This window comes from Alligator mississippiensis, chromosome 5 (assembly GCF_030867095.1).
Source record: "Alligator mississippiensis isolate rAllMis1 chromosome 5, rAllMis1, whole genome shotgun sequence".
Taxonomy (NCBI): Eukaryota; Metazoa; Chordata; order Crocodylia; family Alligatoridae; genus Alligator; species Alligator mississippiensis.
In genome coordinates this window covers 211,096,370-211,115,026 of record NC_081828.1, presented here as the reverse complement: position 1 = coordinate 211,115,026, position 18,657 = coordinate 211,096,370, and the positions used below count along the sequence as shown (strand labels likewise).

General features: G+C 45.1%; 1 protein-coding gene across 2 annotated transcripts in view; it reads left to right on the top strand.

Annotated features, from left to right (window-relative positions):
- CRHR2 (corticotropin releasing hormone receptor 2) overlaps positions 1–18,657 on the top strand; it is a 239,659-nt gene that overhangs the window by 156,983 nt on the left and 64,019 nt on the right. For both annotated transcript variants that reach the window (XM_059729225.1, XM_014608972.3), the window contains 3 exons: positions 6,768–6,885; positions 12,430–12,583; positions 14,451–14,511. In XM_059729225.1, the coding sequence (XP_059585208.1) occupies positions 6,768–6,885; positions 12,430–12,583; positions 14,451–14,511 (333 nt within the window). The remainder of the gene's footprint in view (positions 1–6,767; positions 6,886–12,429; positions 12,584–14,450; positions 14,512–18,657) is intronic.

The window sequence follows — 18,657 nt, the reverse complement described above, 5'->3', positions numbered from 1 at the left end:
GCTCTTGCCGAAGCTGTATCAAAATCCAGGCGTGGATCAGGACGTATGGCATTCACGATGGTTTTGTCACTCGGTGCTGGTTCAGCCTCGCATGGAGTTTTGTATGCGATTCTGGGCACCAGCTTGAAAAAGGATGTGGAAAAGCTGGAGAGGATCCAGAGATGAGCAACAAAGATGATAAAGGGGTTCTTACACGCCCTGCACGAGGAAAAGCTGAGAGAGCGGGCTGTTAAGTCCTGGACCAAAGGGAATGAAGCAGGGACCTGAAAGAAGTTTTCAAATGTGTGAAAGGCTGCCATAAAAAAGAGAAGAATAAGTGGTCTACCTTGCTCTAGAGGGCCGGACAAAAAGCAATAGGTTTAAACTGCAGCAAAGTAGATTTAGATTAAATTTCAGGAAAAACTTTCTAGCAGTAAGAAGAACTATAGGACAATGAAACAAGCAGCCTAGGCCAGGCGTGCAATCTCCTCTTCGGAGGTTTTCCAGAAGACACTAGATAGAGATCTGTCTGGGATGAGTTAGGGAAAGCATATCCTGCATCTCTCAGGGGGTTTGACCAGCTGACCTGGATGTATATTTAATTTTTATATCTAATACAGAAATCATGATTACAAATCCTACCATTAGACCAGCTGGCTTCGATCTCCCTAGACATCTTTCATCTTCTCTTAACCTAATCAGGACAGGACATGGCAGATGTGGATTTCTGTTACATAAGCGGTGCTGGACTACCTGACCGAACTGCGACTGTTTCCAAACTTTGAATGCCCTCTTCATGTGTTTAATGGGACTCTATTGCATCTGCACAACACTGCCCCTGGGGCAATCAGCCGGCTGCCAAATTTGGACATAAACATTGTGAAGATGTTTCTCCTTGTTTTGTGATCGCTGCATCATCATACACTGAATAAAATAAGTTGCACAATTCTGTATTTCTATGAATTTTGGATTTGCTACCTAAGTCTTTTTTTTTTCCTTTGATCTGGCCTTTTAAGCTGAAAGGCATACCTACATGACTTCTGCAACGCTTTATAATATAAACAGATAGACTTAATTAAGTCCAGGGTGGGAAGGGTTTGAATAGCCTGTGGTAGTTGGAGTTGGACTTGGACAGAAGGACAGCAGGATCATGAAAACATCAAAAGCAGTGACTTGTTTAATGAATGACAGAAGGTAAACTGAGGCAGTGGCAAGTTCTGGGTTGGATTTTTTGCCATTAAAGGGAAATTTACTTGAATTCAGGCAGACAGAGCTAGACCAGCACTGAGCGTCCTTGAAAATTCAACCCCATCCTACCTGACAGCATCTGTTAGAGCAGGAATAGGGATCAATGAGAGCCACTTCCACATAATGATCCCTGGTAATGTCTCTGATGGCCAAGAGCTCCCTAATCGACAAAAACGCCAAAGCGCACAAAGATAACAATATGGACGCTGTTTTTGTTGTATCAAAGAAGAGCAGGGATGCTGTGCTGACCTGTCTCTGGACCACTAAACTGTTAGTCCCTGGAAGCACATGGAAGAGTTGACTGTTTGAATCCCTGAAGGATCAGGAAGTGATGTTGAACGGTGAAGCCTAGTTTCCATCTGAAAGAGTTCAGTGGATGTTCTACATTTAAAAAGCAACCGCTCAGCTCCTGGCTTCGTTTCCTTTTCCTTTGTTATGAATAATGAGAAGACAAATGTTCTGGTCTCAGATGATGGAAGCTTTAATGAGCAACTTTCCATCGTGTGAGATGTGGCTATGGTGCTGCTTGCAGTAGCTTGAGGCAATGCCGCACACACACTGCTCACTGTGGCTGCAACAAACCAGTACATTTTAATGACCAGGAAGTTTTTTCCCCATTTTTTTTTTTTAAATTGTGCCCCAGCTCTACCCACCTGGTCTGAAAACACCCTCATCTTCTCTCCATTTGGGGAAAAGGGACATATTTCCCAAAGCAGCAGGCAGACAATAAAAAACATTGCTTGTGCTTAAGAAGTACAAAATGCAAGTGCAAAGGTGTTTCTTCGGGCTTTCTTGTTGTAGGGAGCATGGGGTTGTGTGTGGGCACATCCAAGATTTCCTGAAGAGGGGTGCTGAATACCACCCCTCGGGCTGTGGAGGTGGGGGCCAGGCATAGCTGGAGCTCTCAGGTTGACAGGGGACATTGGGACTCAAGGACATAGGGACGGGAGCAGGGGCATGGAGGCAGGGAGACCTGCCCCTGTTGAGACTTCTGCCACTGTCCCCAGCTGACCTGGGGGCAGAGGGAAGCGGGGCCAGAGCTGCTGCTGCCCTGCTCCAGGAGGGTGCTGTCGGGAATGGCTACTGTGTCGGGAGCTGGGCTCGGCTGGGGACAGCCATGGTGGTGCAGTTTCCTTCCAGCCCTTGCTCCTTGCCTTCCCCTCCCCACCCACAGGTTTCTCTTGCTGGCCAGGAGCAGGCACTGGAAGGAGGAACATGTTCTCCACTGTCATTGTCCCCTACTGAGCCCGGCACCCCGTGCAGCTACAGCCCACAGCTGAAGTGGAGCAGGTGTGGCTCTGGGGCTTTCTCCTTTGTCCAGGTCAGCTAGGGATAGTGGTGGAACAGGGGTGCAACCACATTGGTGCAACCCCTGGATCTGCCCCAATGCAGTGGTCTGTCAGTGGGGCTGGGAGTCTGGGGTCTAATCTCACTGCTAATACTAACAGACCATAATACTTTGTACTTAGTGACTTAAATGTTTTGGGAAGGTGTCTCTCTCCCTATACCTTGTGCAGTTGGTAAATAACATTGCTCTCCTTGGACACGTGGTAGCACATACTCATTAAATGACTGGTCACAAGTTCAGCAAATGAGTGCTACAACCTATACCCGTGAAATTAAGTTTACTCCTGCTTCCTGTTTCATCCCATCTCTCAAACAAGTCACTTAACTTCCCTGCATCTCGGTTTCCCCAGGTGTGAACTGAGGATAATAATGACCTCTCTTGGGGCATCATTCTACAGCCATGTTGCTTATGGCAAAGCTGGCAGTGTCTTTCGTTAGCTGTGGGAGATGTACGAGGAACAGTGTTTTGCCTCCCAATGGGCATATGAGAAGTAATCTATTGGTGTCAGGTTGTCAGACTGCTGATGTGATGTGTGTGAGCACAGTCACACACTTTAAATGGAACAAAGGACTGTGGGACATGGCCTCCCTAGGAGGCAATGAGTTCTAGTAGATGAACCCTGAAGCTAGAAGGAGACCTGGAGTCTCAATCTAATTCTTCTTTGTTTTGTGAAAGAACAAGTAGGATTTGCTTGGTAATTTATTTTATTGCACCAACTGAGTATGTCTACATGTGTATTTATGTGCGCCTAAACTTAATGTGCCATTGCTTAAGGTGCGTCAAGGCAATTTAGGTGCAGGTCTATACGTAGATGCACTAATGTACGTCAAGGTGCATTAAATTGAGGCACAACTAGCTAAGTCACATTAGCACATGTGCAGATGTGCTAATGCACATTAAAGCTGTGGATGTCCATTGATGCACACCATGTTAATGTGCATTAGTGCATCTACACATGTACTAATGCGACTTGGCTAGTTCACCTAAATTTGATACCTGCTTTATGCAGGTATCTCTATGCAGATATCAAATTTAGGCTCATATAGCCTTAAATCGCCATTTTTAAGGTGAATTAAGGGCACGCACATGTAGACACATGCCCTTAATGTGCCTTAAAATGGCCACTTGAGGTTAAGTCCACTTAAAAGAAGCATGAGTAGACATGCCTGCTATGTAGTTCTTACAGTGTGGGATGGTACATAACAACCAGTGGTGTGTAGTTGGTAGTGGGAGTTCTTCTTGTATTGTAGTTGGTCTGTGTGAGATATCTGGGTGGTTCATTCAAAGCTACAGTCTTTTACTCTGCTGGAATGTCCTTGCTGGGTAAAGGAAATTTTTAGCGTGGTGAGGCAGGTGTCTTAAGTATTGTCTTCAGACCAGGTGTGGTGGTATCTGAGTTCCTGGCTACAGATTATACAGTTGGCCCCAATAAAAGATATTACCAAACAAGTCTTGCTTCTTGCATATTCACTGTGACATCACAGCTACAGCAACACCGCAACATTACTGTGAACCTTGGACATTTCCTATGCCTTCATTTCATCTTTAGCAGAATGGGAGTCAATTATGTTGACCTACCTCCTAAAACATGTGATGCATAATGACAGCCCCCTTGTAAAAAGCTGCCTAAGTATAAAGCATAGGAGAGCCACTGTTTGGCAGGAATTAGCTGTACAGATTATTTGTTGCTGTGTTCATATCTCTCACCATGAGCCCACGCTCCCTCCAGAAGGGACATTCACCTCCCAGCCCCATCCAACCAGTCCAGCTATCTAGGTGTCCTTACATATTATTGCAATAATAGCAACTAACTCTACTGCTTGTCCATTATTTTGCTTTGGTTCTTGTGGCATTGGACATGGTTTCCTTGGGTAGAAAGGAGAAGAAAAATGAGAATAGGTAATGAGACAGTCACTTGGTTCACTAGGATTATAAATAATCTCTCTGATTTTCTTAAATTTGGTTTCATCAGGGGCCCACTTGGAAAGATTGTAGTTGCATTGCTTTCCAATTTTATGGCTACATGGTTTTGGAAAGAGACATTTAGCATGGAGAAAGAAACACAAATTTTGCTCTTTGGAGGTGATTGTTTTCATGTTATGGATTCCTGTGAGCTGTCACAATACAAATACCAGCTGTGGACCATTGTGTTAGAAAATATACAGACAATCTGAGCATAAGACAGACATCCTGTCAAGCCAGGCCTCTCTTGGTTTGCTGTCTGGTGCCACGTAAACCAGTATAGCCTGTTCCATGGTTGGGTTGCCGACGACTAAACCGACACCCCCACATGGGTTAGCCTGGGTGAGGCGGGTGTGTGGACACCCAGCAGGACTAAAAACAAGACCTGTCAAAGGGCGGATGAGCTCCCTGTGAGCCAAAGGCCATCCATACCTAGAGAGGAGATGGGTGCCACCAGGTCACTTTGCCTGAAGAGTCATCAATGATGCACAGCATTTAAGGTGCCCCAATGGTCACAGCAGCCTCGGGACTGACTTGACTCGATAAGACAGACAACCTGTAGATGGATATGGGTAGACAACTTGAAGACAGAAAATATGCAATGTATAATCCTGTTCGCATGATAGGCCGTGGTCAGCGCACTCCATCTGTGTTACCATTGCCAACTATTTTAGTAAGTATGATGACAAAATAGTTTTAGGGAAGAATGTAAAGGAGGACAGTGAGTTAGAGCCATGTCCCACAGTACACTTAGGATGTGTTAACTGTGCTTTAAAATAGGAGCATCTGCGTGTTCAAGCAGTAAACCATGAGCTAAATGGGCTTGTGTCATAGAAAAGTTCGGACTTCATCCAGATTGTATTAGATAGCATGTGTTGAGCTAACAGCAGACTGCTCTGTGGAGGTAATACAACCCATTTGCAGCCAATTCAGGTCGATCCCAGCCCCCACAACATGGAAGCTGATTCAAGACCCCAGTATGGTGAAGGGGGCTGGGAGCAACAGTCAGCTGTTTATGGGTCCCAGGCCCGTCCCTGCAGAGTCTTGAGCCAGCTCCTCTGTGGTCAGGGGCTGGGATTGGCACATAGTTGCTTGTTGCCCTGGTCCCCTCCATAGCTCTGAAGCTGGTTCACGACTATGGTGTGGCACAGGAGCTGGGACCAGCAATCACAGTGTTTGTCCATTGTGCAGTCAGTTCCAGCCCTGTCCAGAGAGCGGAGATCATAGTAAGCATTGCCATGCAACTGCTCCGAAAGCTTTCTAACTTGTAGCAGTGCTTACGACGATCTAAATAAAACATGTCCTAAATGTAACATGCAACAAGGTCCATGGCTTGCCAATATTTACAGGTCATTGCTCCTACATATGGTCATGGAGGAAAGCATGAAAATATAAGAAGCAGACAATGAAGGCTGGTATTACTGGCAAATCAGAAGTGGGAGTCAACATCTCAATAGTGTAAAGAGATGGTAGAGTACTTGGGAATAAGTTATGAAGGGTCTTGCAAGTGAAATAGCTGTGTTTAATTAGTTCTTATTTTTTAACATCATTTCTATTGGTCAGGTATTCGAATGGCTTTGCATTTTGCACTTTCCTGAGTAGTATTCATCTGTTGTGCTACTGAAACATGTCACAATTTAGCAAAGGAAAATACTGAAAATAGAAACACAGGAATGGATTACCTAGAAAAGTTGTAAAAGCCCCTACGATGTTTTTAAGAGCAGGTCAGACAGACCCTTGGATGAAATGGTTTAGGTAGGGATAATTATGTCTCTAGCACAGGGTTGGACTGAAGGACACCCTGTTCAACCCTTTATTTCTATGATTTTCTGATTCTAAGGCTAGAAACAGACATTGCATTTGTCCTGGGATAAGTGTGCTTATGTTTGGCCCCAGAACAGAAATGTCCCAGGATTGGCATGTACACACATCACCTTTCCAATCAGGGTTTAGTGAGCAGTTGAATGCACTGCTGCTTCTCTGCCATTTATTCAATGATACAATCCCAGGACAACCATTCAGAGGTACTTCACAGCGTCCTGGGACAAACTCTTAGCATTTCTTATTCCATGAACCTTTCCAGAGTTTGTCCTGGGACAATGAGCATGGGTGTCTGAATGATTGCACTTTGTCCTGGGATAAAATGGTTTCTCCCAGGACAGTATGACTTCTGTTTGTTGCCTAAGATTTGTATTTCTTGCAATGACTGGGATATTTCTTCCTCCATTAGGAGCATCAGATGCCTGAGAAACATTATCCACTGGAACTTGATAACAACATTCATCCTGAGGAATGTGATGTGGTTCTTGCTTCAGATGATTGATCATAACATACATGAAAGCAATGAAGTAAGTGCTTTGAGAACTGTGGATACTGGTTAAGTATTGTGGAAGGATGTTAAATGATTTCTATAAACATATGAGTAGGTGTCCTTGGTAGTATTTTAAAATGTTTCACAAAGACTGGGTGAACAATCAAATATGTCTTGATGACATAAATATTCATCTCTTTGTTGAATATTCCTAATCTGACATTTACCTTCACTATCCAAAAAAACCCCACCTTTTATTCTTGGTTACCACAAGTACTCTGCAACTTCATTGCAATATAGTATAAGGGAATGTAATGCAGGCTCAGAATCGGAAAACCAACCAGCCCATCAGGATAGGATGGTTAAGTTAGGCCAATTTCTACAGCTAATGGTACTCAACAGAGCAATATGGCCAGAACTGAGTGTGTCTACACGTGCAATTAATGCACAGAAAGCTTAATGTGCAGTAAAATACGGAGCAATAAGCTTTCTGTGAGAGCACATCTACACATGCTCCCATCGGGAGCAAATTTGCTTCCAAGAGGAGCAGTTCAGGGCGGGAAATGCCTACTGATCTTCTGCCATATGACAGCCAGGGGGAGCTCTAGACTCCCCCAGGTGCCAACCCCAGGTTGGCGGGGGATGCCTGGGTCAGGTCTGGGCTCCAGGAGGTGGGCAGCGGCAGCTGTTTCCCAGCCCCGAGTCCCCTCCCCTGCAGCTGTTTCCCAGCCACCTTCCCTGATCCACTAATTGCCTGCCCTGATCCACTGATTGGTGGATCAGGGCAGGCAGACTCTTTCCCTGCCCCCTACCCCAGTCAGCCAGTGGGGCAGCTGGCAGCAAGCTCCTAGTGGGGGAGGGGGGGGATTGCCCACCCAACTGGGGGCTCACCGCCACCTGTCTCACCAGTGGGACAGGTACCCCCAGCCCTTGACTGAGCAGGGAAGGAGGAGCTCCCCAGTCCTGGTGCTGCTCAGCTCCCCACTCCCATGGGGAGCCAGGACCCCCACAGCCCTGGGATGGGAGAGCAGAGAGGGACCTGGTCCCCACACTGATTGGCTCCCAGCTCCCAGTTGATCTGTGCCAAGACTGGGCCCCGTGCTGGGAGCAAATTTGCTCCCGGTCAGCATCTACATAAGCCCTGCTGCAGATGATGTACAGTGCAGTTAGTTTAGTTTAGTACCTGTATTTACAAGTACTAGCTAACTGCACAGCAGACTAAAGAGTAGCTTATGCGCACGGTTACATGCTGATGCTTTATTGTGCAGTAAATTAGTTCAAGAGGTAACTTACCCATTAGAATCAATGGGACTCTTGGTGGAGGAAGGTGCCATTCAGTGAGCAAGGGAAGGAGAATTTGCCTCTGAAATCAAGTGGGATTTGAAAAATTGCCTAAAGGAATTAGGAGCACAAGTCACATTTCAATAGGACTTTGTGATCCTGAGTCCCTTAGGCCCCTTTAGAAAATCCCATCCTTAAAGAATATTATTTCCCTAAGCCTTTCCCCCAACAGAGACACAATATATGGCAGTCACATAGTGTTTACTCTCTCCATTCACCCAAGCAGCAATCTAACTCAGTCACTAATCTGAGTAAGAGATGCTGGATCAGGCTGTATATATGTATCTTAATTACCTCCTTCATAAGTCATCCCAGCTCTGCATAAGCAGCAGCATCAATAATATGGGAACGATTGCAAAATAACAGCACTATAAATTATGGCTGGACTTTATTTTGCCTTTAGAAAGAAACCACTTCATTAATTCTCTTGGAAAGGGAAATCATGGCTGTCACTCATTTCCATCCAGTGTAATATTAAATAATAGTTAAGTGAATGGTACTCTTGGGGGTACAAAGCTGAACAGCGGTGCCTGCTTGACAAACCCCACAAAATATCCAGCTCTCCACACACACAGTTCTCCCTCTCTGGACCCTGGCACACATTCAGTTAGTGGAAAATTGGACTCTTTTCCCTAATCCCAACCGTGGTGCCTCTTCCTGTGCCGCATATGCATGGCAGGACATGTGATTTTGGGATCCCAGTCATACCATTATTACTTGCCAGTTCATGCGGAGCTCAAGATCTTTATCGCAGATTTCCCCTGCACTGGGGAAAAGCAGGTGACCGGTGAACTGTTTTTGGGACATCATTGGAGTGTTGAATTTCCTTTGGCGTGGTCCCTAGGCTGGGCCTGAGAATCAGCTGATTGTCTATCTCAGCCCCACGACTGCACTCGAGCCAGTTTGAGGCTTTGGTGTGGTCCTGGGGCCAAGACAGGCAATCAGATGATTGTGGGTCCCAGCCTCGGGACTACCCTGAGGCTGGTCCCAGAGCCCCACAGTTTGGCTAGCCTCTGGCTGCATGGCGGGACCCTGCCATGCATTCAGTTTAAGGCATGATGGATACCAGCCACAAAATTATTACACATATTTGATGAAAAATGTTGTAGTTCATTTCTTGTTTAATTGCCTGAAAGTGTGGCCAAGTAAATATTAGCTGGTATAGCATGCCTTAAGTGTAATGTCTGCCAGGGGCCTCTGTGATGATGTAGATGACACAAACTACTCAGATAAGCATCACGTTAGCAGTTAGTTTAAATCATTATACCTGCATTATCATTGACCCACTGAAGATTTGCCGTGTATGCCTTAGGTTTCAGTTTTGTCTAGGAGATTTGGCCACCTTTTCATTTTAATGTGACCTTGCCTAGGAGATTTGGACACCTTTTCATTTTAATGTGACCTGGACATATAGATTTCCCCAGAAACTTTTCAAATGACAGTCTCTGTGCCTGTGCTTTAGACCATTGTTCTGGGCAAAGAAACAATAAAGCCATCAATAGTTAGAAAGCAAAAACAAAAAATCAATCTTTGGAGCAGTGTATATTTAAACAAGAAATAACTATACTTTTAGATACTCTGTACAAGTTGTCTTTCAGAGCAAATGCATTTGAGATAAAAAATGTGTGGGTAAGTCCACCTGAATTTCTGCTTTTTTTGAGAGAGAAAGAGCAGAGCAGTTTTAAAGGCCTGATCTCTGCTGATTTGCACAGCTTTATTTTCTCTGGTGTTTATACTGTAAAACTTAGGGACAGAGTTTTATAGGTATTTAGGGTACCTCATCTCTATAAAGTCAATAGTAGTTGGGTACCCAAATGCTTCTAAAAATCTGGCCGTTAATACAGAGGAACATCATAAACTGAAGGTCAGATTTTTCTATTTTCCTATCTATAATATTGGAACAATGATATTTGCCTCTGTCATGAAGCACTTCGAGATTACTGGTGACAACTAGTATTAGTATTATCTTCATTATCATTAGTATTAATACAAATTATCTAATTATAATAATATGGATAATTATTATCAGTTGTGATACTACTCCTACTAATAGTGTAACTCCACTGAATTCTATGTTGCTGCACCAAATTTACACCAATTAATAGTCTACCCTCTCTTTGTATTGATCAGGGGGATGTATGCAATTAAAATAATTTAGATGCAGAAACCTAAAGTAATCAATGCTCATTTTTATGAGGCTTTTTAATATTGCTTATGTTAGTAAAACCAAAAGACCAAATCACTAACGATACCTCAATCATGATGGAGCTTATTGTCCAGGGATCAGGTATTCTCAGTGTAAATAAGTGGAATGGTAGGAATTAATGAGCTCTGCTAATTGAGTTTACTCTTCTAAATTAATCAAATTCAAGCAATCCCATGAGGTAGGTAGTTACAGCAGAGCTGTGCAATAAGTGATTTTTTTGGTTTGGTTGTTGAACCAAGACTTCAGAAAAAAAATGTTTGTTTAATGCTGGCCTAAAACAAAATGTACTCCACTTTCCCCACACTCCTTTGAAACGGGAGGAAAAAACCAACCAACCAACCAAACTTATTTCAGTTTTAATTAAACTTTTGGTTCAGCCTGAAACTTTTCATATTATAGTGGGGTGATTTATACCCTGTAAAAAAAAAAAAAAAAGCAATAAAGCTAAATTTTGACACAAAATATTTTGAACAAAGTGAAAAGTTCTGCCTTTCTTCCCCCTCCATTTTTTTTAAACTCAAGCTATCTGTCAGAGTTGATCCAGGAACAGTTCAACACCCCAGCATTCATTTTGTGTCAAATAAATCTTTGGTGGGAAAACACTTGTGATTACTTCTAATCATGCCTCTGTTGGCCAGGCAGTCCTGTGCATGGACATCATCAGTACTTTGTGAAAATGAAATCACAGATGACATTTGCTAAGCAATCAGGAGTCAACTGCTTTAGCTGTGTTAATTAAAGTGCTGGATATGACCAGTGATAACATCTGTAATGATGTCTGCTGAGATCTTGATAAACAAATCTTTATGCTCCAGAGAATATACTGATTGTGAGCTGGGTCAGGAAGGAATGTCCCCAACCTGGTATGTGTAGCACTGTAGAAATTACTGTCATTATTATATTGTAGAAATTACTGTCATTATTATATTCTGTGTGTGTGAAGAGGATTGCTTTCCTGTGAAGCATCATGTCCTTGAAGGATGGACTCCTGGCCTCCTTGAATAGAACAAATTTTCTGTTCCTATACCTATGATTTCTCTAGCGGGAAACTACTTTTCCAGAGTCATTTGGTATGGTCAGTAATTCCTACTGGTGTTGAAGTTAAATTCAAGGGAAAATGTATAAAGCAATGTGATTTACACACTGAAAGGCCAGAGACGGAGGTACGGCAGGCAAAGCAGCTAATAAGAGGGTATGACAAGGAGGAAATTAAATCCTTCATTAAGTGCTGGTGGCGTTCCCTGCCTTCAGCAGGAATTATTTAGTAGTTAGACATAAAGGTCTAGTTTTTTTCTCTTCTAGCTTCTCAGTGGGCACATCTCCACGTGATATTAAGGTGCCTGAATAAACTCTGCTGTAGTGTATTGCTCCTGGGTGCGGCATCTTCATACGCATCTGGGACTGCAGCATGTTGAGCCCGAGCTGGCAGAGGACCCAGGAGGTCAGCCTGCCAGCCCAGGGCTGCTCTGACCCGGTTCAGCATGGTGTGAAGGGGCTACATGGGGCATGATGGTGCTCCAGCGTGAGCCCCCACACTGAAGCACCCTCATGTGCCAATCAGCCCCGTCAGCATCTACACATGTTGCAGTGCACTAAATAATGCCGCTGCAGGTTAGTACTTGTATTAACAAGTACTAGCCTATGGTGGCATTTATTAGTTTACTGCAGTCTAACAAGGCCACCCACACATGTAGATGCTAAGACTTTACTGCGCAGCTAATTAGGCAACTCTGCAGTAAATGTCTCATGTAGATGCACCCAGCGTGTAGCTTGTACTCAGCTTTCCACATTACCTTTGAATCTGGGCCTCTGAGCCCCACACCCAGCCACTGAACCCCAGACCATCGAGAATGGCCATCTTCTGTACACTTGCATTGAGATTTCCCAATCCACTTAGCATTAGCACAACGGCGCTCATGGAAATGTGTAGGGTTTTTACCACTGACTGCGCTGCATCCAGAGCAAACCCAAAAGCAGAGCTTTGGAAATTCTCAATCCATGCTTTAAAAATGCTCTTTCGTATTTCTTTTCCAGCCCTGGTGCCGGTGTATTACAACGATCTACAATTATTTTGTGGTGACTAACTTCTTCTGGATGTTTGTGGAAGGCTGCTATTTACACACAGCAATCGTGATGACATACTCCACAGATAAACTGAGGAAATGGGTCTTTCTCTTCATAGGATGGTGTGAGTGTAATGTGCTTTAAACCCTGTGACTATGTGACTGTCGGTGTTAGAGAAATGGTCTAACTAAAACTGACCAAAGAAAATGTTGCTGAGGCCATACTTTAATCATTGAAGTCCCACCCTGATTATCAAACAGCAGCAGAGTGAATCTTTAATACTTCAATATATGGTAATGATATGTGCCTATATTTCCAAGTCGTGGCAGCTCATTGGGGTTTTATTGCCCACTGTCGCTGGAGTTCAGGTTATGCAGGTCTGCAGGTTCACCTGTACCCCTGGTACCTCTGTTGCCACCCTCCAGCACTGCGCAAAGTAGAAGAGGAGACACCATCCTTGACCTGCGGCCCTTACAGTCTCCTGAGACAGACCAGTTCAATCTGACAGAAGGAAAGGCATTTCAACGTGTTTGTGCCGGCAAAAAATAGAGGCCTGCTTAACTGCTGAGCCAATTTTACACCTGCCTATGTGGTCACTTAAGGGCGGATTGTGTTCCCAAGACACAGCCCTTAGTGAAGAGTGGTATGTGACTGTGCCACCTCGCCCACGTGGGCTACGGCACAGCGGATAACAGGGAATATTGCTGTCTGCTGGCTTCCAGGGACTGGCCACCTGTGGTTCTCCTAACGCATCAATACACGGCTACCCTGGCTTGAGTCGTTCAGGTCCTTCCCTGTCCATCCCCTCGAAGGCAGGTGTGTGGTAACAGGGCTGAGTGACATTTTTTTTACGGCAGGTAAAGTGTATGAGAATAGGGGCAAATGCACTGGTTGACGCTGCGTCCGGGTTGCCCCATCTTTCCCCCATACAGGTCAGAGAGGCTTCGGTGGTGACCATCTCCTCAAGTGGTTTTTCCTGCAAGCCAGGATCACCGGAGCACAAAGATGCTCCCGTTGCACTCCTCTTTCCACAGGGCATAAATGGGGGAGAGTCATCTATACTGACTGTATCCCTTTGGTCTTCTCTCTATGCGATGGGAATCCACCACCCGCCAGCCCCTCATCCCTTCAGGTCAACTTGATGCGGAGGGATTAATATAAAGTAAAATTAATGAGGATGAGGATTTGGCCTACTGAGCCCGTATTTATAGCAAAAGGAGTCGAAAGCAGAGGCTACAGCACTGCAGGGAGAGATTAAATTCCCAATAAGCATCAATGCATTGGCTTTAATGCATTCCAGGTAGAGCAGATATAGCCGTACAAAGCAAAGGCACATCCGTAATAAGCTTTTTGACTCCCTTATTTGTTGCATTTTAAAGCCACAGGGCTAGCACACTGTGTGCCGAGGCTTATGGAGCATGCACATGCAGCTAGGAAAGATCAGACTCTGCAGAATTAGCAGGAGTGATGACTGATCTCGGGAATGGCTGAACTTTGAGAAAAATCATTCCTATTGCAGTTTCTTAGGGAAAGATTAGTTTCCCATCAAAACATTGCGAATGATGAACCTAGTCTATAAAGTGCACCACAGCCATGTACACGCTGCAGCCTGGCAATGAAATTCATACAATAAATCCCCCCACTTGGCTTGATAGTATTGATCTCTCAAGAGCTGGGGGCAGGATAGCGACCAAAGTAGTCTGGGATTTAGCCAGGATTGCCTTTATTTTTTAAAGAGCTATTCCATTTGTTAAACAGTCATTTAGATATGTTCATCTGCCTTTTACTGAGCAATTGCACTAAAGCTGAGAAGCTCTTTCCTTGCTGAGGTTTTTATTTCTTCTGCATACATCTAGTTAGCAAAGGCAGTGTGCAAGCTCTAAAGCTCAAATCAAAGGCAGAGTGCTGCATTGCTCCTGATCCCCCAACCCTATGTTAATAAGGTTCCACATGCATAAGGACTTTGATTCACTCTTGCATTTCTCTTGCAGGTATTCCTTGCCCGATCATAATTGCGTGGGCCATTGGCAAGCTGTATTATGAAAATGAACAGTAAGTGATGTTAGCAAACGTATTTAGGGGGTTCTACTCATATAAATTACCAGACTGCACATTCAGTGCCCTCAAGCTCAAAGAAAGATAGGTAAGAGTTATGTAGGCTATGGAGATCAAAGCTAAGTGGTGCGGTTAGGTCACCCTAGTGAAACCGTACAGCATTCAAAAATACAGAACCCAGGACCACATCCAGACGAGCGTGCATGTGCAGTGTGCGGCAGTGCAGAACTGTGTGTGGCGCTGCAAACTGCACGCACCACATATGCAGGCATTTGCCATACTGCTGATTTGCAGCACCGAAACTGGAGCTTGGCCAGACAAGCTCCAGCTGCCAGCCAGGCTCTGCACACTGGATCACTGCTGCTGGAGACCCGGAGGCCTCCAGGTCCCCAAGTAAGGATGCTGGGGTCAGCCCAGGTGCTGGCTCCAGTCTCCGCTACCTCACTCGGGGCACCTTGCCATGCGCCAGGGGACACAGGCAGGGGAGGTCCCTGGGGACAAGTAGCAATGGCACAGCTATGTGCTGCTTCTACTTGTCTCTGGGGAAACACATGTGTGCGCACATCTGGATGCACCCTAGAATTTCAAAGGCTTACCTAAAACTCCTGGGTCAAATCCTCACATCTGTGCTCAGTAGATTTCTTTTTTTTACTCTGTCTATATTTCTGCAGGACTTTATTTCTGCAGATTTATTATCAATTTATAAATTTTCCATCTGTAGAGTCTAATTACTGGGTGGGGGGGTCATCTTACATTCAGGGTCATCCTGTATTCTGATAAATACAATATATCTGTATGGTTGCAAAGGTAACATCAGAATAACAGTACCCACAATGAATTCAATGTCTTGGTCTCCACTAGAGAGTACAGAAATAAACTTATCCTTCCCTCTCCCCTTGGCGATGCCTGCAGAGCTGATGTTATCAACTGAACGCTGCACTCACACCTATGGGGAATGCTAGTAGGGTAGATGGGTAGTGTGAGGCCTTTCCAGTGAAATCATGTGAAGTGATGTCACTGATCCTGCAAGTGCTTGCATGGTTCACATTAAAGTAGATAAGGCTAGTGTACTCCAATACAAATGCAAGTGTGCCTAAAAATGCGTGCAGAAAATACTAAGCATTAGGTACGGTTCTCCAGGCTGGCTGATAGTCATTTGATGCCCTAGCTGGCTTCTCTTCCCTTTCAGGAATAGAATACAAGAAAGAATGGGCAATGTGTATGAAGGTTGGTGTGTCTGCAGAGACAAGGGCTTACATAGGATCCCTATTTTTTTAATCAATGCTAATGAGAAAGGCTTGTTCCTGCTTCTACACAGAGACAGCTTGGGGCTAGGTGCAACTTGCTCCCAGTGTCTCTGTTCTTCTTAGATTTGGGGTTATGAAGAACCCAGAACAATACATGTGCATTTAACTTAGCATGATAAATTGCCACACACACGCATGCATGTGCACACACTGGTTAATTCTTTATTGCTCGGTATCACAGAATCATAGAATCACAGCAAATGAGGGTTGAAGGGACCTCAGGAGGTCACATCTAATCCAACCCCCTGCTCAAAACAGGACCGTCTCCAACTACATCATCCTAGCCAGCGCTTTTTTGAGCTGAGTCTTAAAATCCTCCAGGGATGGAGAGTCCACAACTTCTCTGGGTAACCCGTTCCAGTGTCTTACTACCCTCCTAGTGAGAAAGTTTTTTCCTAATATCTAACCTAAACTTCCTTTCCTACAACTTGAGACCGTTGTTCTTGTTCTGTCATCTGCCCCCACTGAGAACAGTCCAGCTCCATCCTCTTTGCAACCCCCCTTCAGGTAGTTGAAGGCTGCTATTAAATCCCCTCTCAGTCTTCTCTTCTGCAGGCTAAATAATCCCAGTTTCCTCAGCCTCTCCTCAGAAGTCATGTCCTCCAGCCCCTGAACCATTTTCGTTGCCCTTGGCTGGACTCTTTCCAACTTGTCCACATCCTGTCCATAGTGGGGGGGCCCAAAACTGAACACAGGACTCCAGATGTGGCCTCACCAGTGCTGAATAGAGGGAAATAATCACTTCCCTTGCCCTGCTGGCAATGCTCCTACCAGTGCAGCCCAGTATGCCATTAGCCTTCTTGGCAACAAGGACACACTGTTGGCTCATATTCAGCTTATTGCCCACTGTCACCCCCAGGTCCTTTTCTGCAGAGCTGCTGCTTAGCCAGTGTCTTCATTTACACCAGGGCAATGTAGGGGGAAGGAGAGTGCAAGGTCAGGCTAGAAGGCTTTCACACACAATTTTTACAAGTCTAGGTGATGAGAAGAGGTGCCAGGAAGTTGAGAACTGGGCCTATCTTTGCATTTACTACATCAGTTAACTGAAGGCCATTTCTTTCACTACCACAGATTTTGTGTGCTATCACAAACCTATGGCATTATCTTTTTATTGAGTCTTTACCCAAAGAGTGATGAGCCTTCTTGAAATCAGAAGCTAAAAATTTTTGTTCAAATAAATCATCCACAATGTGGATGCTTATCTAAAACTCCTAGAGTGAAATCATTTGGGGGTTTGCTTCAGTTGGATTTGTGGGAATGAGTTTTGATTCATTTTGATTTTAACCAAATCAATTCTTCTACCTCTGTTCTAACTTTATAGGAGTAGCTGAGGTGTTGCCTTAGATTCTGCAAGATCAGAAAAAATTATCAACCACTGACCCTGTATGGTATCAAAACTCTGCATTTCCTTTGTTTTAAATATAAGGCAGAGTTCTTAAATGAAATGGGTTCTGCGAGTGCATATCCCTGCTCTATGCAGGCAAGGATTTAGCACACCTTAATGAACTAAAACAAAAACTAGAGAAGAATTGTTTGCTAGTGCTCTTCTGATTGCCATAAATATTCATGCATTTTTTCAGGCATGATATCTGTGTAATCATGCAGTACATCTAACTAGCCTTGCTCACTTCTTCCCACTTTGTCTGATAAATTCTAAATGGAAAAACTAGAGGACAGATCCAAACATTTTTTTTTTTTCAATCAAAAGGCTGCTTCCCCCTAACTCCTTCTGGATGAGTCACCTTGGGAGCATGGACTCGGTTCTGTTCATGACACAGCATTCTTCCCAGGTGCTCAAATGATATAGAAGTTGCACCTTAAATTTGCACTATGTAAATATGTTCCAATATAAGGAGTAGAGTTTAATTCCTGATTCCAATGATCCAAGTTCAAGCACTTCCAAGACCAGCTGACTCTTGTGATCATATAGCATAGGGGTGTCAAACTTACCTGGTCCCGTGGGCCAGATGAGTGGCACGGGATTGGTTCACAGGCTGAGTGAATGGTGTAGGGATGGCCCAACATCAGCAGTGCTCACTTTGGCCAGTCTGGGGCTGAGGTGCCCACCCCAGATGATCTGGACCAGACACCAGATCCAGCACATCCTCTAGCTGGTCTGGAGCAGGTGCAGTAGGCAGCTCGCCTGCCAGAGTGGACACTGTAAGCACTGGATCCCACATGTTGGGGGAGGAGGAGGTCCTGGACTGGCCTTGTGTGAAGCTGTGGTAGTGCACCTTTGGGTGCCTGCCTCTTTAAGGGCATGAGCAAGCAGCAGAGCAACCTGCAGGTGACAGCAGAGCCAATAAGGGGTTCACATGGCAACCAGGAGGCCACCTGATTGGAGGAGGGCTTGGCTGCCTGAGTATAAGACTAGGCCTAGGGAGCGGGGCCAGCAGTTGCAACTGGGGAGTGGAAGGGTGAACATGTCCTGGCCAGAGGACTGCTGCTCACAGGACACGCAGAGGTCAGGGCAGAAACTGGGGGGGTGGAGGAGGTTCCTGGTCCTGGGACATGACCTGAAACTGCACCCTGCTGGGGTTGGATGGTGTGGTGGGGCTGCCTGTGGCAGGGCAGTCTCCAGGAAATGCCCCACCAGTGCCTCCCTAGTGAAAGGCAAATATGGGGCACTGGAAAACCTCAGCCCCGACTGCCTTGTGGGTGACTCTGTAGAGGGGAAAAGCTAGGGGAGCACACCTTGACAGAAAAGCACAGGCCCCAGGCCCATTGAATGGGGCCTGAAGCAAAGTTAAGGCACATCATCAGACTCCTCAGGCCTGAGTGGGCCATAGGCTGAGTTAGGGGTCCAAGCACATTGACAGACACTTGAAGTCCAAGG